This window comes from Oncorhynchus tshawytscha, linkage group LG09 (genome assembly GCF_018296145.1).
Source record: "Oncorhynchus tshawytscha isolate Ot180627B linkage group LG09, Otsh_v2.0, whole genome shotgun sequence".
Taxonomy (NCBI): domain Eukaryota; kingdom Metazoa; phylum Chordata; class Actinopteri; order Salmoniformes; family Salmonidae; genus Oncorhynchus; species Oncorhynchus tshawytscha.
The window spans coordinates 29,431,253-29,451,768 of NC_056437.1; the positions used below are offsets into that span (position 1 = coordinate 29,431,253).

The 20,516-nt window shown below is 39.8% G+C and overlaps 2 protein-coding genes across 4 annotated transcripts in view; one reads left to right on the forward strand and one right to left on the reverse strand.

Annotated features, from left to right (window-relative positions):
* Positions 1-6,714, forward strand: part of LOC112257742 (THO complex subunit 2) — a 70,985-nt gene extending 64,271 nt beyond the window's left edge. Inside the window, exons 37-39 of one of the 2 annotated variants that reach the window (XM_024431550.2) lie at positions 5,272-5,348; positions 5,641-5,692; positions 5,841-6,714. In XM_024431550.2, coding sequence (XP_024287318.1) covers positions 5,272-5,348; positions 5,641-5,668 — 105 coding nt within the window. In that variant the 3' untranslated portion in view covers positions 5,669-5,692; positions 5,841-6,714. Of the gene's footprint in view, positions 1-5,271; positions 5,349-5,640; positions 5,693-5,837 lie in introns of both variants that reach the window. The other variant, XM_024431549.2, reaches the window with a different exon arrangement.
* Positions 6,715-8,059: 1,345 nt separating this feature from the next.
* LOC112257743 (glutamate receptor 3) overlaps positions 8,060-20,516 on the reverse strand; it is a 115,151-nt gene continuing 102,694 nt past the window's right edge. Inside the window, exons 13-16 of one of the 2 annotated variants that reach the window (XM_024431551.2) lie at positions 17,541-17,788; positions 12,064-12,178; positions 10,348-10,596; positions 8,060-9,834 (exon numbers count right to left, since the gene is read on the reverse strand). In XM_024431551.2, the coding sequence (XP_024287319.2) occupies positions 10,351-10,596; positions 12,064-12,178; positions 17,541-17,788 (609 nt within the window). In that variant the 3' untranslated portion in view covers positions 8,060-9,834; positions 10,348-10,350. Of the gene's footprint in view, positions 9,835-10,347; positions 10,597-12,063; positions 12,179-16,465; positions 16,581-17,540; positions 17,789-20,516 lie in introns of both variants that reach the window. The other variant, XM_042326759.1, reaches the window with a different exon arrangement.

Here is a 20,516-nt window from a genome sequence, read left to right on the forward strand (position 1 = left end):
GCGGTAGTTCAGTGCCGTCGCTGTGTGGATGGAAACAGACATGGCAGAGAGCTGTTCCGCTAATACCTTCCTTCACAAAGTTCTGTTGGACCGTTACAGATTAGTAGGCCTATGTTACTGAATCAGTTTCTGTCCTCTTCATACATGTCAACACTAGGCTCCTAATGGTAAGTCCGTTCACCAATGACAACAAGACATGTCGAATGAATGGTAGCCTAGTAGTCAGACCTAACTTGATGGATGAGGTCAGGGATAGAGATCTGAAACGACCTCATATAGGCCTAGTTCAGTTGTAATTTTATTCCAAATAGCCTACAATAAGCTACACTACTACATTGCATCCAGTAATTGAACTAATAAGGCGGTTTACATCTTCATTAGACTAGTATCCACATAGACACCCATTAGAATAATCATTACCCCTAAATTTAGCCAAAATAAATGTCAGGGTCATTGAGACAACCTCTAATTTAGGATCAAACAAGACTTCTCTGTTAACTATATTGTTTGATATCAGTTAAGACTATTGGTTTCAGGAAATGGTTTTCAAAACTTCAAAATGCTTCAACTTCCGGAGGGGGAAGTTGTCTGACGCCCTCTGGACCTCCCCCTACCCAACTTTAGGCCTACATCAGCACCACCTTGTCAGAAAATTCTAGGTAGAGCCCTAATTGTAAACTTAAACTTTTAGGGATAGCCCCCCCCCCCCTTTTCAATTTTCACCTAAAATGACATACCCAAATCTAACTGCCTGTAGCTCAGGCCCTGACGCAAGGATATGCATATTATTGGTACCATTTGAAAGGAAACACTTTGAAGTTTGTGGAAATGCGAATTGAATGTAGGAGAATATAACACCAATAGATCTGGTAGAAAATGCAAAGAAAAAAAGCATATTTTTTTTCTAACACCATCTTTGAAATGCAACAACAGAAAGGTCCCAATTATAGCCATCACTCTGGTTGTATTGCCGATGGTGTCCACAAGATTGCAGTAGTGTATGTGCAAAGTTTCAGAAAGATAATTTGTAGTATGAGCGAACTACATGACATTTAGTGTGAAGTCACCCAGAAACATTTGGGCAAATCGTGAAGGAGACATTTGCATTCATGACATTTTTCTGCAACAATATTGTCACATCTGTATACTTGGACTTTGATTTAGCTTTTCCAGTATTAGTAGCCATATTATAAGTTTGCAAAACAAAAAAAAGTTTTCGTAACTCTAAATATTCTTATTTTTGTCCAAAATGATATGGCATGCTGTCGCGCAAGGTTCGTAGCTACATTTTTACGACAGATACAGGGTTTCCGGATACTCCCGTAAAGCCCAGCTCACTGGCTATCTAGCTAGCGTTGTTTGACCCCCATTGGTGCTTATTTGACAAAGTTAGTCGTTAAAATGAAGACCGCCCGCGACATCGGTGTGCGATGAAGGCGTCGCTCTCTGACCAAATATGCTGTCCTATAGGATATACTACACCCCTAATGATATAGTGAAGTCTGGTTACATTCTAGGATCTCTGAGGAATACATACGAAAGCGATTTGACTGGTTGAAACAACATTTAGGGTTAGATTTTCACAGATTCCTTTCTTTGCAAATTGAAGGAGTGGAAATACAAAATCGATCGTGCATGCTATATCGACCTTTTTAGAATATGAAAAGGGATTTTATTTAACAAAATTACACTTCATGTTATCTCTGGGACCCTTTGGATGATAAATCAGAGCAAGATTTCAGAATGTAAGTCCACATTTCACCTTCAGAGATTAATTTATCAAACCTATCGCGGTGAAAGTGTTTTGTTAGGAGCTCTCCTCAAACAATAGCATGGCATTTTTTTGCAGTAATAGCTACTGTAAATTGGACAGTACAGTTATATTAACAATTTAAGCTTTCAGCCGATATAAGACACTTGTATGTACCGACATTTGTTTCTCTAAAAATCTGTCATTGTGACAAGGCGCTGCATGATTTACAACTGTCCCATTGACGGGACACCTATCCCTAAAAACAATTAAATAAATTTTACAAATCATCAATCTACACACAATACCCCATAATGACAAAGTGAAAACAGGTTTTTAGAAATGTTTGAAAATGTGCTAAATATAAAAAGCATACCTTATTTACATATGTTTTCAGACTCTCTGCGATGAGAATTGAAATTGAGCTCAGGTGCTTCCTGTTTGCATTGATCATCCTTGAGATGTTTCTACAACTTGATTGGAGTCCACCTGTGGTAAATTCAATTGATTGGACATGATTTGGAAAGGCACACACCTGTAAGGTCCCACAGTTGACAGTGCATGTCAGAGCAAAAACCAAGCCGTGAGGTCGAAGGAATTGTCCGTAGAGCTCTGAGGCAGGATTGTGTCAAAGCACAGATCTGGGGAAGGGTACCAAAAAAAACAATCTGCAGCATTGAAGGTCCCCCCATCATTCTTAAATGGAAGAAGTTTGGAACCACCAAGAGCTGCCCCCCCTGGCCAAACTGTGCAATCGGAGGAGAAGGGCCTTGGTCAGGGAGGTGAACAAGAACCCAATGGTCACTCTGACAGACCTCCTGAGTTCCTCTGTGGAAATGGGGGAACCTTCCAGAAGACAACCATCTCTGCAGCTCTCAACCAATCAGGCCTTAATGGTAGAGTGGCCCGACGGAAGCCACTCAGCAAAAAGGCACACAACAGCCCGCTTGGAGTTTGCCAAAAGGCATCTAAAGGACACTCCGACCATGAGAAACAAGATTTTCTGGTCTGATGAAACCAAGATTACTCTTTGGCCTAAATGTCATGTCTGGAGGAAATCTGGCAGCATCCCTACGGATGGCACAGTGGTGGCAGAATCATGCTGTGTGGATGTTTTTCAGCTGCAGGGACTGGGAGTTGAGTCTGGACCGAGGGTAAGATGAACGGCGCAAAGTACAGAGATCCTTGATGGAGCAGGTTTTCAGAGCCCTCAGGACCTCAGACTGGGGGGGAGGTTTACCTTCCCTAAGCACACAGCCAAGACAACGCAGGAGTGACTTTGGGATGAGTTTCTGAATGTCCTTCCTTGGCCTAGCCAGAGACCGACTTGAACCCAATCGAATCTCTGAAAATAGCTGTGCAGCATTACTTCCCATCTAACCTAACAGAGCTTGAGAGGATCGGCAGAGAAGAATGGGATAAACTCCCCAAATACAGGTGTGCAAGCTTGTAGTGTCATACCCAAGAAGACTCGAGGCTGTAATCGCTGCCAAAGGTGCATCAATAAAGTACTGAGTAAAGGGTCTGAATACTTATGTACATTTATTTTTATTTATTTTTTGTAAATTTGCTAATATTTCTAAACTTTTTTCTTTGTCATTATGGGGTATTGTGTGTGTGGATTGAGAAGAAAAAACAAACAATTTAATCCATTTTACAATAAGGCTGTAGTGTAACAAATTGGGGAAAAGGGTCTGAATACCATCCGAAGGCAATGTAAATTGGATGTTTCTGTATTTAATTTTCATTAAATTTGCTAACATTTCTAAAAACATGTTTTAATTTTGTCATTATGGGGTATTGTGTGTAGATGGGTAAGAATTTTGTTTTTAATCAATTTTGAATTCAGGCTGTAACACAAAATTTGGACTAAGGCAAGTATGAATACTTTCTCAAGGCCCACACATTGGTGGTCCAGGTGTACAGTTGTGGCCAAAGGTTTTGAGAATGACACAAATATTAATTTCCACAAAGTCTGCTGTCTCAGTGTCTTTAGATATTTTTGTCAGATGTTACTATGGAATAGTGAAGAATAATTACAAGCAATTCATAAGTGTCAAAGGCTTTTATTGACAAATACATGAAGTTGATGCGAAGAGTCAGTATTTGCATTGCTGACCCTTTTTTTTCAAGACCTCTGCAATCTGCCCTGGCATGCTGTCAATTAATTTCTGGGCTACATTCTGACTGATGGCAGTCCATTCTTGCATAATCAATGCTTGAGTTGTCAGAATTTGTGGGGTTTTGTTTGTCCACCCGCCTCTAGAGGAATGACCACAAGTTCTCAATGGGATTAAGGTCTGGGGAGTTTCCTGGCCATGGACCCAAAATATCAATGTTTTGTTCCCCAAGCCACTTAGTTATCACTTTTGCCTTATGGCAAGGTGCTCCATCGTGCTGGAAAAGGCATTGTTTGTCACCAAACTGTTCCTGGATGGTTGGGAGAAGTTGCTCTCGAAGGATGTGTTGGTACCGTTCTTTATTCATGGCTGTGTTCTTAGGCAAAATTGTGAGTGAGCCCACTCCCTTGACTGAGAAGCAACCCACACATGAATGGTCTCAAGATGCTTTACTGTTGCCATGACACGGGACTGATGGTAGTGCTCACCGTGTCTTCTCCGGGCAAGCTTTCGGAAATGGGATTCAATCAGATAAATTTACTTTACCCCAGTCCTCAGCAGTCCAACCCCTGTACCTTTTGCAGAATATCAGTCTGTCCCTGATGTTTTTCCTGGAGAGAAGTGGCTTCTTTGCTGCCCTTCTTGACATCAGGCCATCCTCCAAAAGTCTTCGCCTCACTGTGTGTGCAGATGCACTCACACCTGCCTGCTGCCATTACTGAGCAAGCTCTGTACTGGTGGTGCCCCGATCCCGCAGCGGAATCAACTTTAGGAGACGGTCCTGGTGCTTACTGGACTTTCTTGGGTGCCCTGAAGCCTTCTTCACAACAATTGAACCCCTCTCCTTGAAGTTGTTGATGATCCAATAAATGGTTGATGTGGGTGCAATCTTACTGGCAGCAATATCCTTGCCTATGAATCCCTTTTTGTGCAAAGCAATGATGATGGCGCGTGTTTCCTTGCAGGTAACCATGGTTGGCAGAGGAAGAACAATGATTCCAAGCACCACCCTCCTTTTGAAGCTCCCAGTCTGTTATTCAAACTCTATCTGCATGACAGAGTGATCTCCAGCCTTGTCCTCGTCAACACTCACACCTGTGTTAATGAGAGAATCACTGACATGATGTCAGCTAGTCCTTTTGTGGCAGGGCTGAAATGCAGTGGAAATGTTTTTTGGCGATTCAGTTCATTTGCATGGGAAAGAGGGACTTTGCAATTCATCTGATCACACTTCATAACATTCTGGAGTAGATGCAAATTGCCATCATACGAACTGAGGCAGCAGACTTTGAAAATGTATATTTGTGTCGTTCTCAATTTTTGGCCACGACTACTATGTACCACTGGTGGGCAGTAGTGATGTTTTGATTGACGTGTGTATTTCCTGTCTGTTTGTTGAAGGAGTCTAGGCACGACAAAGAAAAATCTGACAAGAAGGAGAAGAGGGACAGCAGTGGTGGAAAGGATGAGAAAAAACAATATCCTTGAAAGTTCTGGGTAACACTTCAGAACTGAAATTATGGAATTAACTAACTTCTGGAGACCTAGTATTTGGTGTAATTATAATTGTATTACCTTGAGTACTGTATATATTTTAATTGTATTATTCAAGACAACAACCAAATCAAAATATTGGGTCTAAATAAACATGACCCTGTGAGATGTTTCTAATCTCGCTACCTTGTGGTAGATTTTCTATTGATCTTTGTCATGTGTATCTAACGAATTGCAATGTTTTTACTGTTTGAAGTTTTTCCTTAATGGTGGTACTCATAAGTCTTCTGACAAGCACAGATAATGTGTTACAGTTCAGTCAGTGAAGGTAAGTAGTAATGGAATAGTATATGAAAAGTTAATTTAATATTAAGCTTGACTTTCAAGTGTTTGTATGATTTGGTCTTTGTCTAAAGCATGTCTTCATTCTTATACTCCTTCCTCACCCTCCCCTCCCAATCTGTGGGCTGCAGCAGACCTGGAGAAGCCGTGCTTTCCCCTAGACAGACAGACGGAGAGACAGACAGTTACCCCCCTCCCTCCTGTACCATGCTGTTAGCTAGTGCTCCGTTTTCTCTGCCTTGTGCAGTCTGAGATGAGGCATCTGAAATTTTACTCATTTCTGCCTGTTTCAGTTGTAACTGTCTGCAAGTGATGTTAGTTTTAGTGTTTGAAACTTGCAGATCTCCTTTATTTTTTATTTCAATTTATTTCAGTAACCAACTGAAAGTGAGTTTCTTGTTTTTTACTTTTGAATATTGGCACAATGTGCTATTCAAATCACGAAATGTTATTCTATTCAGAAATTAAACTGGTAACTGTATGAAATGGTCTCGAAAGCATCAGGTCATACAGTTGATAATCACAAATGCCTGATGAAAAAAATGTATCTGTTTCTTGTTGTCAGGCTCCTCCCCTCTTTCTTGTTTTATTGGCATTAATAGACATGCTCCATATTTGCATTTACCTCATTTAGTTACATGTCTATTTTATTTATCCTCCTTTTAATCCAGGCAAGTCTTTAGGCATGTATTGAGTGAAATGATACAAATGACCAGTTTGTATATTATGTGTACAATAATAAAGGTAACATGTAAGTCATATCTGTTATGTTTATTTTTCGATGTCCCTTTGCTATGTCCATTATGCGATTGTGTGTTATCAGGTTTTTAAATCATTTGTAAAATGACAGTTCCTCCTTGAAGCCAATAAAAAAAAATGTACAAATTTAGAAAGCTTTGTACTCCAAATACAAATGTTTCAGAAACAACCTTTTTTGGAGTTTTTATCTGCTGTACTCGACAAGTGTATGCTTTTTTTTAAACTAATAAATGATAGTTTTCCTAGTGAGCCATTCGTGTTTGGTGTCCACTTATTTGAACTTTTAGGGTTATTTGCCATCCCACTTCACTTCGTTGTTACAGTTAAGCTGAAGTAACACAGACCTTTCAGTTGGTCAGGCAAGAAGTTATTAGAAAGTTCAAGTTCCCACACAAAGGGTACACAGAGAATGCTCTAAACCGTGCATTTCCTGATGTGAAACCTTGCACAGAGACATCCCCAGTGTTGAGCAATGCTATAAAGCCTTATAGGACAAGCTATTGCAGTTTATTTTCTGATATGTACAGAAACCCTTAAGAAAAAAGATTTCAGTCAGAGTGCAGTATAACTTCAGTACACTGCAGTTATTCTGCAATTACTGTGCCCAAAATACCACAGTTGACTGCACTTTTCCTGCCGTTTCAAAACTGCAATCTTTTTTTGTAAGTGAAGCTCTTAAATACCTTACATGTATAGTCTAGTGTTCGCCATCAGATTTTCCACCAATGCTCCTTATCGGCTATATCACTTCACGCTGTAAACTGGCCATATCTGTATACCTGTTGCAAGACTCATTTACTGATGCTTATTTATAAAACCCTCTTAGGGCCTCACTCCCCCTATCTTAGTGACCTACTGCAACCCTCATCCTCCATATACTGTACAACACCCGTTCTACCTTAGTGCTGTTACCTGTGGCTAAAGGTTTCTACCATGTTTGTGCTGCTACTGTGTTGTTACCATTCTGTGTTTTAGGTCTATGAAGTGTTGTCTTTCTCGTGTGTTTTGTCCCGGCAGGATGCCTCTTGGTAGGCCGTCATTGTTTGTAAATTAGAATTTGTTCTTAATTGACTTGCCAAGTTAAAGGTTAAACAAATAGTGTTCAGACTAGGCTCCTAGTCTTGTTATTTTACAGTTGAGAGCATTCTCCTGTTCCTCTCTGCCTCTGTTTTAGCTTGGTCGTAAATCACAAGTTCCCTGGCTTTACATCATTTATCACACAAAATCCCCAGACCAAGTCCTGTCCAGTCTGGCAATCCTGCTAGTGTATACATGTTCATTGGAAATAACCCTCTCTCATTCCTTCTTTGTAATATAGTGCATTGTCGTGAAAAAATTGCATATACCATTCAACCGTAATGGCATTCTACTCCAGGGCAAGCCTTATGGATTGTCCATATTGTGTCATTCTCTGACCAGTTCAAGATCATGCTTGCGGGATGAATAGTTGGCTGGATAAATGTTAATATCTCCCGGTTTCTTCCTGTCTATTATATGGTGCAGTATGATCACTGGAGATATTTCGATGATAAAATGTATTGTCCCTGTATGACAATAACATTCAATAGCTTAACCAATAATATTAGAAAATAACTGAATTTTAAATCCACTTTTATTTACAAAATGTAATAAAATTCTTTGTACAGGACCTCACAAGGTTCAGTATGTCCACACATGCAGTTCTTGTTATCACTACGCAGCTTGGCAATTTTCTCATTGCTGAGGTGCAATTACAAATTAAATAACTAAAAGGATCCGATTCATTATAAAGTTGAGATTGTCTGCTAACTTCCTAGGGTCTGCTTTAGGTTGCAGTTCGGTAAAGTGATCACCAATTTCACATGCATTTTATTTGTAAAAAAAAAAAAGGATAAGAGAAGCCTTCATTAATAAAATCAATGTTTCTTAACATTTATGCTTCTCCATGGTTAAAGAATTATCTTATCATCATCATCCGTTTTCTGCTTGGCATGTCTTCAAAGTGTAGGCTAGTGGATCACAGTTTTTGTAGAAACATAAAAACACAGAAATACTCTTGTATTCTTCTGATAGTTATTTTTCTCAGAAACATAAAACAGAAATACTCTAGTTGTATTCTTCTGATCTCTCCACTCTCATTGGGTTAATTACTGAATAATGATCAATCTAAACAGAAAACACAGGTACAAAGAAATGAATGTAAATTACAACTAGATATAGTGTGCTATTATTTACGAAACATGTTAAGATAGAGATTTAACTCCATTAGTATATATTATCATTGGATTGCATTGCAATTAGACTTACAATTTAATGACCTTTTTGTGAAAGATATGTAGCCGATTTTGATTAATGTGAGTACTCAAACCTTTTATATGTTGTAAATTGGGGTGTACTGTTTATAACAAAAAATCTATTATGCTCAGTAGGCCTATACTGTACATATGCAAGTGTTCTCTACAACTTTTAATACTCTGTTCAATCAAAAACCTCAATCACAACATGGCCCCATTTGGCTTTTAAAAACTGGTCATGTCTTCATAAAATGTAATATTTAATATTAATATTTTTGTTTGGCAGTAGTGACAAGTGTGGGCCATTGCCCAAATTAAATATTGTATTTATTTTTAACCAGTCATGTTATGCTGCTACCATGGTGATAAAATGTCAGCTTCTTGTCCATCAGGCTCTAAGAAAATGGACAGCACTTGACATTTTAAATAACCAATGATTTCAAATTATTCATATTTTTTAAATAAAAGATTAGGGTACAACATTGTCCTTTTCTTTTGATCCTACCCTATTGATTGAAGTTTGTCTTAGATTATTATATGACATTGAAAATAATTTTATCGTAAAATAGGCAGATGACTCTAGTACGTTCAATAAAACACAACATTTTTTCAATAAACATTTTACCACTAAAATACACCTGTAAAGGCTTGAAATGACTTAAAATGTTCTCTGGGATGAGTTTCTTAATGGTAAGTAATGGCTTTTTTTCTTCAAAATAATTGAACTAAAACTTTCCCCACTTATAGATTACAACAGTATAAATGTTTTCTTTCTTTCCTACCCTATATTCTTTTGCGATTCTTGTATTTTCAAGTGAACCAAAATGGAGTTGCATTGCTGTGATGCTGAATGCTCCGTAAGGCACTAAGAGAGGCAAGTCCCATATTTGAAGAAGCACATGTCCTATTGCGTCACCGTGGTCAATAATCGTGCCAGGCTTGGCAACACAGGATGGGCATTTGTTGACTGTGGGTTTGGGTCCAAGCTGATGACCAAGTCTGCCGCCTCGCCTCCAGGGTGCCAGCCAGTGGGTTGTGTTCCTACAGAGTGACTGTCCCTTCCTCCAGACACCAGCGGAAGGGACAGACTTCAGATCTGTAAAACCGGAGTCGGATTTCAACAGAATTTTTTGTTGATACCATAAAATGTTATATTTTTCAGTAATAGGCAAACTTACATAAACCATATAGACCATTCAGGACCCTTGAAGACTAGATTTCAACAGCATTCAAAATCAGTGTTTGTAGCCTATTCTTGAAAAATATTCTCGAACATACAATACATGCATTGCTTATGTTGAAAACATTCTCAGCTTATCATAACATTGTGTTGCAATGGCATTCAGTAACAGGGTGACATCAATTCTGAGAGACACTTAGTGCCCAAGACAGGGTTCTCCAACCATGTTCCTGGTGAGCTACCCTCCTATAGGTTTTCACTCCAACCCCAGTTGTAAGCAACCTTATTCAGTGTATCCACGAGCTAATTATTAGAATCAGGTGCACTAGATTAGGGTTGGAGCAAAAACCTCCAAGACGGTATCTCTCCAGGAACAGGGTTGAAGAGCCCTGGCCCAGACAACTGGGACAAAATTAGGGAGAGACATACCCCCTAGATTTTAACACTCTCTGTTCCATACACATTATAGCCTTCTCGGTACGTGGCAAAATTCTGGGTGTTTGCCGGAGGAGCTGGTTTAAAGTTTTGGGCATTCTTAGCCAGATTCAGTCGTTTGGTTTCAGCCCGTGACTTATAACAGAACTCTATCAAAGCCACGGTCATAGCCAGCCCTAGCCCTCCAACCAGAATATAGAAGACTCCCGCCACATTGCTCAAGCTTAGAGCACTTGTCTTGTCCTGGGGAAGGTAAAGAACAATGTTAAGAATTTTTTTTTACAGACATTTCGGTTGTGACCTGATCAAACAAGAAAGGCAAAATCTCCCCAAGTCAAATCCAGCTCTAATGAAGATGACACCCCCACTATTAGTGATCTAATGGATTACCCCAACAACTCTGTATGGTTCTATCAACTGTATAGGCAGTGAATCCCATGGAGACATATGCCTACTGTGGGGTAGTATTGAAGTAAACTACAGAGGTTGACCTGCTGAATGACTTCCCTACAACAGTGGGAAGCTGGGAGCAGCTTGGGACTGTCTTGTAGGTCAGTCAATCCTCAACAATAGCAGGAGAGGTGGGTCAACTCTGCAGGTAGTTTTAATAACATAGCTAGATTGGTGAATGTCGAGAAAAAGGTTCCTTATACACTACTCTGTGGCTCGTTTACGAGGCCACCCTAAAGGAAGGTGGTCAATGTCGTACAGGTCAAAAAACTCTTAATTGGCCCTGACTTCACTGTGATATTGTAGTTCTTCAAATGTACCATTAATAATCTGACTGAATCTCACAATTTCAATCAAAGTGGCAAGATGTTAGAACTGTGAATTGAACCATTTTGCTGCTACTAAGATCCAAACTTAGATATTGAAATGAATTTATAAGAGTTTTACCATTTGCATTTTAACCCTATAAGTGTGTCCTTTAAATTGTGCTTCATATAGACTGTCATAGGAGAGCCCTGACATTGGCTACAGGGCCAGTATGTCCTGTCCTCTGAATTTCTCAGAGGGTTAAATAACTGGTTTATATTAAATCCTTTAACTTCATGAAGTGTGCAAACAAAATCTCCTTATTGTGACATTCCACAGTCCAAACATGACCGTCAGATTCCACATGATCACTGTATGACCCGGTGGAGTTTGAAAGTTATTTTGGAGTTTGTCAGAGTAAAGAAGCTTGTTCAGTAAGTCACACTGTATAATGTTAATAGATTCAATATACTCAATTAGCACGCAAATAAGTAAGGACACTAATAAACAATATTTCAATAAAAGTTTGGTCAACAAAACAGTAGCATAATGGTTACAATTCAAGGGTTGTCATTTGTCTATGGTAAATATGAATACAAATGTAATTTGACATTTTCCAGGGCATGCTGCACCTTTTCAACTATCATTACATATGTCTAAGCTGTGTGATGAGATCTTAGGAATAATAATAATTCATAATTGAACAGTAATGTAAACATTCATAATGTGGATGCGGATGTGTAAGACAAACTATGCCATGAATATTGTTTAGAATGTTTTCACTGTGTTGCAGATATGTCATTCTTGGAACACAAAAAGAAAAAGAAAAAAAAGGAAAGGAAAAATATTCTATACATATATATTTTTAAATGTATGGTATTTAGGTATTTGCATATGAACAGTTAAGTCAAAATGCAATTTGCAATCAGTACAAAAAGACCTGCAGCGACTGACCTTACTTCCAGAGTCCTTGGTTCCACATTCACCCTTATCGTACCACCATTTGTTTTTCAGCTTGTCTAAGATGCCTTGTTCACTGAGTTTCAATACGGCAAGGTTTACAGGAGTTCTTCACGTGGGAAATAACATAAATAACATTATATTATGTTATTTTATGTTATTCAAGCTTTAAACTACTTCATACTTTACAAAGCGATAGAGCAGGGTCCTGGCCAAGACAACACAGAGAGCAGGCAAAACTACCTGTCACCTTTCATACACCAGGACTAACCCCTACCGTACCAGACCCTACCTGTATCGCTTTGAGTAATCGGCACACACTGTTCAAAAAAGCACTTACGATTGGGACTAGCAGAATAGCTACTGTAATATAGCTCTGTATGTACATAAAATAGGTGCAATTGTTATGGGCACATGTAGCTTTTTGACCAAGGGTTTAGCAAGGTGGATCTAACAGGAACCCTTTCCTGACTAACAGACAAACAAAAACTAGCAGCCCATTTTGGTTCTAGCTGAGGGTAGCCAACGCCTCACAAAATACAGCCCTTCACTGCACATGCATCCACAGAGCCACCTATAAATCTGACTTGCGTAGGCCTATACTGTGCAATTAACATCAATCAAATGTAACATTAGGAACTACAAGAGAGCGGTAGATCTAAATTGGAGTAATATGGAATTGTAGCCAATCTGGTTTTCTATCATATATATACTGTATATATATATACTGTATATATATATACTGTATATATATATATATATATATATATATATATATATATATATATATATATATATATATATATATATATATATATCAACATGTTGATTCTATTAAGATCTGTGGCTGCATGATTAGTGTATATAGCTACTTTTTTAACTTCTAATTGCAATGAGATCAATAAAATATACAGGTAGATTTGACTGAATAAGACTAAGGAATGTAAAAGCTAAACAGTTTCTAATGAGTCCTGAAGTAGGGCGTTATGTTTGTAAGACATTATGCTCTCTACATGACTGCTCGATTTCTGTATTTATTTTCTTCCTGAAAAATGATCAGGGTTTGTAATTTAACTTCATTAAATATATTGTATTCACCACTGTAGTCTGCTTCATGCATAATAGCATAATATTTACATAAAAGAGGAGAGAATGGGAGGTTATTTGATCTTATCTGGCTAGACGTCTTATTTTCACAGCAATTTAGACAACATACTTCGACAACATTTATGGTTCACAGTAAGTCTCAGAAAATAACTATGTGAATAGGAATGAGTTTAGTAACAGAAGCTTTGCACAATTAGTACTGTCTCCTGCTCATACTGAGCTGTTGCTATGGACATGGTAAGTCACATCGGGCCAGGTTCCAGTACTGGTATCAGTGTGGAGAGAAGCAGCTAAACAATGGGCAGAATGGGCACAACATCAGGACAAACTGGGTGTACTGACATCTGTTTCCCTACTAAGTCCCCAAGCAAGAAGAATCCCTGGCAATGGCATGGCTATCTGGTTTGGAAGAGTACCATCCCCCCTTTTTTAGACTATAGTAATGACAGACTAAATAAATAAAGCGCTATAACAGTGCCATAACATAACAGTGTTATAATGCATGATGTAGTCACGGGGACAAAGCAACAACAACAACAAAAAAACAGGTGATCATTTAGTTCCCTCTTGCGTGATCCGTATCCAGAGCTGGCAGGGTGTCCTATGAGGGCATGCAAACACATGAAGTCACTCACAATAGCCATGACCCAGCAACCTAGAGGTCAGTGGACTGAGAGCGCTGACAGGCTAACAGCGAGATAGAGGACAGTACTCTCCTAGCTAACGTGTCACTGAAGGTCTGTCTGTCTGTCCAGTAGCGGCTGACATGATAATGACACATGCTGATGTACGCGCTGTACTGAGCATGCCTGTCAGATGGCTATCCCCTTGTGCCTGTGATTGCTGCTAGGTAAACATGCGTTGCTTCGTCCCGTCTTGATCCAGTCCAACAACGAGGAGGGGCAATGTAAAGAGTATAAGATCAGTGTCTGTGGTGGGGGATGTCTAAGGACTCTTTCACTGTTACCATCAAGTATGATTCAGGTGTCAAATGAATACATATGTTGAGGTGACAAAACAAAAACTGGAAAACAATACATACAGAACACTCCCAAAACAATACAAACAGAACACTCCCAAAACAATACAAACAGAACACTCCCAAAACAATACAAACAGAACACTCCCGAAACAATACAAACAGAACACTCCCAAAACAATACAAACAGAACACTCCCGAAACAATACAAACAGAACACTCCCGAAACAATACAAACAGAACACTCCCGAAACAATACAAACAGAACACTCCCGAAACAATACAAACAGAACACTCCCGAAACAATACAAACAGAACACTCCCAAAACAATACAAACAGAACACTCCCAAAACAATACAAACAGAACACTCCCAAAACAATACAAACAGAACACTCCCAAAACAATACAAACAGAACACTCCCGAAACAATACAAACAGAACACTCCCGAAACAATACAAACAGAACACTCCCAAAACAATACAAACAGAACACTCCCAAAACAATACAAACAGAACACTCCCGAAACAATACAAACAGAACACTCCCGAAACAATACAAACAGAACACTCCCAAAACAATACAAACAGAACACTCCCAAAACATACAAAAAGACAAACCTATCAAATCAACCCACACAGTATTTGACAGTTCATTCAAAATATCAAGATACAATTTTAAAACAAAAGATGAACAACTGAGAAAACATGACACAGAAGAAACACGATTTACTCACGTCTTTACACCATCCGATTCTCATACATCCAAATATCTATCAGAAATAGTTACTCATTCCAGTTCTTAACCTGCTGTGTGAACTTTCCTTATTGACTATATGTCAGTGATAAGCATGTCGTCTACTTTCATATTTGAGACAATTTCCCTGGGTATTTAGGGTATTTTTACAGTGTAATTTGCCAATGTCAGATCTAGTTTGTGTCTATAATATATTGGGTTTTGCTCTGTCAGTGGTTATTACATACAATATATTTGAAGCACATTGTTAAAGTACCAACACATGCATTTTTAAGAATAAAAGAATAAACAAGAAATGTGGCAGTCAGGTGCAATATCATAACATGGCTACCCTCTCTCTACCAAGGATTCAAGGCAGATTGCTTGCAGGACGAGGCAGCTGCTTTGTGTTGCTCTGCTATAGTTTTCATGTCCCGCTTACACTCAGGAATGAATGACTAGAGTCAACAACATCAAAGTCAGTCTGCCTGTTCTTCTACAATGTGCCAAGTGTACTGTGGTCAAGATGCAAGCAGAAGATTAAAGACAGAGACGGATCCACAGTCAGGCTGTCACTGTGCCCTCGTGTTCTGAAACACAAGATCAGGTCATATTTTCCACCCTCTTGCAGCGTTTCATTAGTCGGGATGGGGTCGGCCATGGGTAGACTGACTGGTCTTGGAGACTAAGACCAACCAAAGGAATCTGTCAGGGTCACAAGCTAAGACTGGTTTTCAGCGATGTTGTTGGTATCAGACAGAAGTTTGGATCATTTGGTGTCATTGTCATTAGAATTCTCACGTTTGCCTGCAATGCTTAGTCCTCTCAAGACTACGCTGTTCGCCTCGCCTGCCCTAGCACCCAAGGTTGAGGCAGTTTGGAGAGTGCTACAGTACACCTCAGTGCTAGGGTACATGGCCACTGCCATGTTATTCTCTTAATCAATACTTAATTCAGAATCAATTGCAACAAATTATTAATCCACTGTCAGTTAAATAAGTGATGAAATGTGTTGTTCTCTTCAAATAGAAGCTCCCTGAAGTACATTTTAGTGAAACAGCATTATAATTCCACCATGTTTGTCCTGTGGATATAAAAAGCAGAGGAAATGTACATTCTGCCATTCTGTATGTTTTGCCTTTGACAACCACAGGGCAAAGCACTAAGCTAAAAAGCCTCTGGAGAAACGTAGGAAATATCTCACAGAGCAGCCCTGCTGCAGAGCAAAACACTAACTCCCCAAAGGAGGTCACACAGTATGGCTTCTTACCAGAGTGGTGCTACTCTTCAACCATCGGGAATAATAATTCGTTTTAACACTTCTTTACCTGCAGTTTAAAAATAGCAATTTTTTATCAGAAATATCTAAATTGTTACTGGTCTTTTTCCTCCATTAGCCAAGTAAAGGGTTCTCAGTTTGATCTCAGTTGCACAATAAAATAGAAAAAGCCACACGGTTTTCTGTTACAGGGCCATAGTGGATGTGGTTGGGGCCTATAGGTTACAGTAGTGATATAACAGGCTTGCCGATTACTCTACTCTACGATACCCGATATTGGTGACATTGAGGCTGACCTTGGAGTCACCTCCCCCGCTGCCGCACTCTCCCTTGTCGTACCACCATTTGTTTTTCAATTTGTCCAAGAGGCCTTGCTCATTCAGTTTTAACACTGCCAGGTTAACAGCATTTCTTGAAACGATAAAACATGACTTGTAAGAAAACGAACAGGTCCGTGAGAAATCTAATATTAGAATATTGGTTAATAGTAATAATAATAATAATAATATCAAATGATTCATAAGGGGGATCACGAAAATGACAAATTGGTAAAGAATTTCAACGGTGTGTAGAGGTAAGAAGCGTTTTACAGCAAAGAAAGTGTTAAATATTAAAGAGGTGGTATGGAGGGTTACATTGCTCAGAACTGAAGTGTGCGGGACGGGGACACTTTGTCATAGAGAATAGAAGAATAAGGACAACATACAGCATGCACGTTAACATTCATCATAAGTGACAGTGCAGCTTTTAGCAAGTTAACTGAAAGAAACACATTGAACTGTTAAATTAGAAGCAATGCTGAACTGCCAGAGAGGGACACCACAGAGGACAGAGAGAGGAAAGGTTGAGGGAAGAGAAAAACAAACGAGGGGTGGGTGTGGGGGCACATCAACATTCAAATGGATTTAGTAAATATGACTAATATACCAATAAGTACTTTCCCTTTGAAGAGAAAGAAAAAGACCATAGAGAGAACATGATAGAAATGGCTTTACGTCTACGTCTACACGAGAGTTAAACACATAGAGAGAACATGATAGAAATGGCTTTACGTCTACACGAGAGTTAAACACATAGAGAGAACATGATAGAAATGGCTTTACGTCTACACGAGAGTTAAACACAGAGAGAACATGATAGAAATGGCTTTACGTCTACACGAGAGTTAAACACATAGAGAGAACATGATAGAAATGGCTTTACGTCTACGTCTACACGAGAGTTAAACACATAATACCGTTTACTTCCTGATGAACCTCAAAAAATGAAAAATTGAGGAGTGAGGAAGAAGAGGAATGGGACAACAGGAGACATCAGGGTAGGTGGAATACTATAACAACATGGAGAATATTGTTATATTATCCCACCCACCTTAATGCTGAGCCTTTAGGTGTTGCCACACCGTATCCTTTAGAGTCGAGGTTGCCGCCCACTTTCATGGTGTCACAAGGTTTCCGCTGCTCAATGTACTCGTTCATTGTGGATTCGAGAAGAAAGGCAAATTTGCCTTTCGACTTTCGCACTCGGGCAACCCCTTCTGGAGTGGTCTTTGCGAACACTGACGGTTCAGCTGATTTCATGTAAGACCACATTTTTTCATAAACTGCTATTTTGGAGCGCTGCATTTGGGGAGAGAGGGAGAAAGAGAAGACAAAAATAGGTTAGTGGTGTATTAAAAAAAATGGAGACCTTAGTTCTCAGTGCTTAAATAACACATTTTACACACATACAGTGAGGCAAAAAAGTATTTAGTCAGCCATCAATTGTGCAAGTTATCCCACTTAAAAAGATGAGAGAGGCCTGTAATTTTCATCATAGGTACACTTCAACTATGACAGACAAAATGAGGAAAAGAAATCCAGAAAATCACATTGTAGGATTTTTAATGAATTTATTTGCAAATTATGGTGGAAAATAAGTATTTGGTCACCGACAAACAAGCAAGATTTCTGGCTCTCACAGACCTGTAACTTCTTCTTTAAGAGGCTCCTCTGTCCTCCACTCGTTACCTGTATTAATGGCACCTGTTTGAACTTGTTATCGGTATAAAAGACACCTGTCCACAACCTCAAACAGTCACACTCCAAACTCCACTATGGCCAAGACCAAAAGCTGTCAAAGGACACCAGAAACAAAATTGTAGACCTGCACCAGGCTGGGAAGACTGAATCTGCAATGTGTAAGCAGCTTGGTTTGAAGAAATCAACTGTGGGAGCAATTATTAGGAAATGGAAGACATACAAGACCACTGATAATCTCCCTCGATCTGGGGCTCCACGCAAGATCTCACCCCGTGGGGTCAAAATGATCACAAGAACGGTGAGCAAAAATCACAGAACCACACAGGGGGACCTAGTGAATGACCTGCAGAGAGCTGGGACCAAAGTAACAAAGCCTACCATCAGTAACACACTACGCCACCAGGGACTCGAATCCTGCAGTGCCAGTACATGTCCAGGCCCATCTGAAGTTTGCTAGAGAGCATTTGGATGATCCAGAAGAAGATTGGGAGAATGTCATATGGTCAGATGAAACCAAATTAGACATTTTGGTAAAAACTCAACTCGTCGTGTTTGGAGGACAAAGAATGCTGAGTTGCATCCAAAGAACACCATACCTACTGGGAAGCATGGGGGTGGAAACATCATGCTTTGGGGCTGTTTTTCTGCAAAGGGACCAGGACGACTGATCCGTGTAAAGGAAAGAATGAATCGGGCCATGTATCGTGAGATTTTGAGTGAAAACCTCCTTCCATCAGCAAGGGCATTGAAGATCAAACATGGCTGGGTCTTTCAGCATGACAATGATCCCAAACACACTGCTCGGCAATGAAGGAGTGGCTTCGTAAGAAGCATTTCAAGGTCCTGGAGTGGCCTAGCCAGTCTCCAGATCTCAACCCCATAGAAAATCTTTGGAGGGAGTTGAAAGTCTGCGTTGCCCAGCAACAGCCCCAAAACATCACTGCTCTAGAGGAGATCTGCATGGAGGAATGGGCCAAAATACCAGCAACAGTGTGTGAAAACCTTGTGAAGACTTACAGAAAATGTTTGAACTCTGTCATTGCCAACAAAGGGTATATGACAAAGTATTGAGATAAACTTTTGTTATTGACCAAATACTTATTTTCCACCATAATTTGCAAATAAATTCATTAAAAATCCTACAATGTGATTTTCTGGATTTTTTTTCTAATTTTGTCTGTCATAGTTGAAGTGTACCTATGATGAAAATTACAGGCCTCTCTCATCTTTTTAAGTGGGAGAACTTGCACATTTGGTGGCTGACTAAATACTTTTTTCCCCCACTGTACATCTTCATATACAGTGTAGTCCTTTGCCATGAGTCAATAGAGTGCTCTCTGTGCTCCCAGAGAGCTGAGTAAAGGAGTAGTTGTAGTGGGCCTGTTGCCAACAGCAGATAGGGCCTAAGGTCCGACAAGCTGGCAGCACACTAAAAACAAAACTGCAGGGCCACGTTTCTCCTCGGCATCCATCGACAGGACGACCACCTGACTGACCACCTGCTCCCTTTCACCATCCCCCCTTAGTTCACAAGACAGGAAGTGAGTCAGCATGCCCTTTGACATTGGGGTTCTGGAGGTGTCACCTGGATTGGTCAGTGGGGCTGCTGCCACCTGGAGCAGCAATATGACGTGCTGAGAGGAGAACACAACCCTGCCATGCCCTGGCCTGCCTCCTGCCTCCTGCCTCCTGCCCTTCCCTTACTGACACACACCCAGGGAGCTGCTGCTAAAAGTGGCCTTTGAGTGGCTGGCGTCGGGTCTCCATGGAGCTGGGGTATGCACACAGCAGTCGACAACAGAAGGACAAATAAGGAAGCTGCATTAAACTTGGTTTATGTGACCTTCCGCCGAGTGACCGAACAAGTGGGGAAAACTTTAGGATGGATGTTCTCACGACCAAAAAAGGCATGTGTATAAATAGCCTATAGATTGATTTAATTAGCAAGTGAATGCTTAATGTGGCAAAAACAGAGTCAACTTGGTGATTATATCTATAGCTATATTGCCCAGGGCCCCAAATAACATCATATATTGTTGATGAATAGATATTACAATTTAATCTGAGAGGGCCATTGGAAGTTCATTTCTAGGAAGGCTTTGTTTTGTCATATATTTTTCACATTTTAATGGAGAATGGGCAATAGGCCCACCATAATAGCTGAATCAAGCTAAATCTAACATTACATATTAAACTGCAGATGGCTTGGCTACTGTGGACCATCGTGAAATTTAGTGTGAAATATATGACTGTACTAACCAGATAAACAGATTGATCTACTTTTTATGAGTGTGAGCACACGCATACAGTTGCAGACGCACGAACA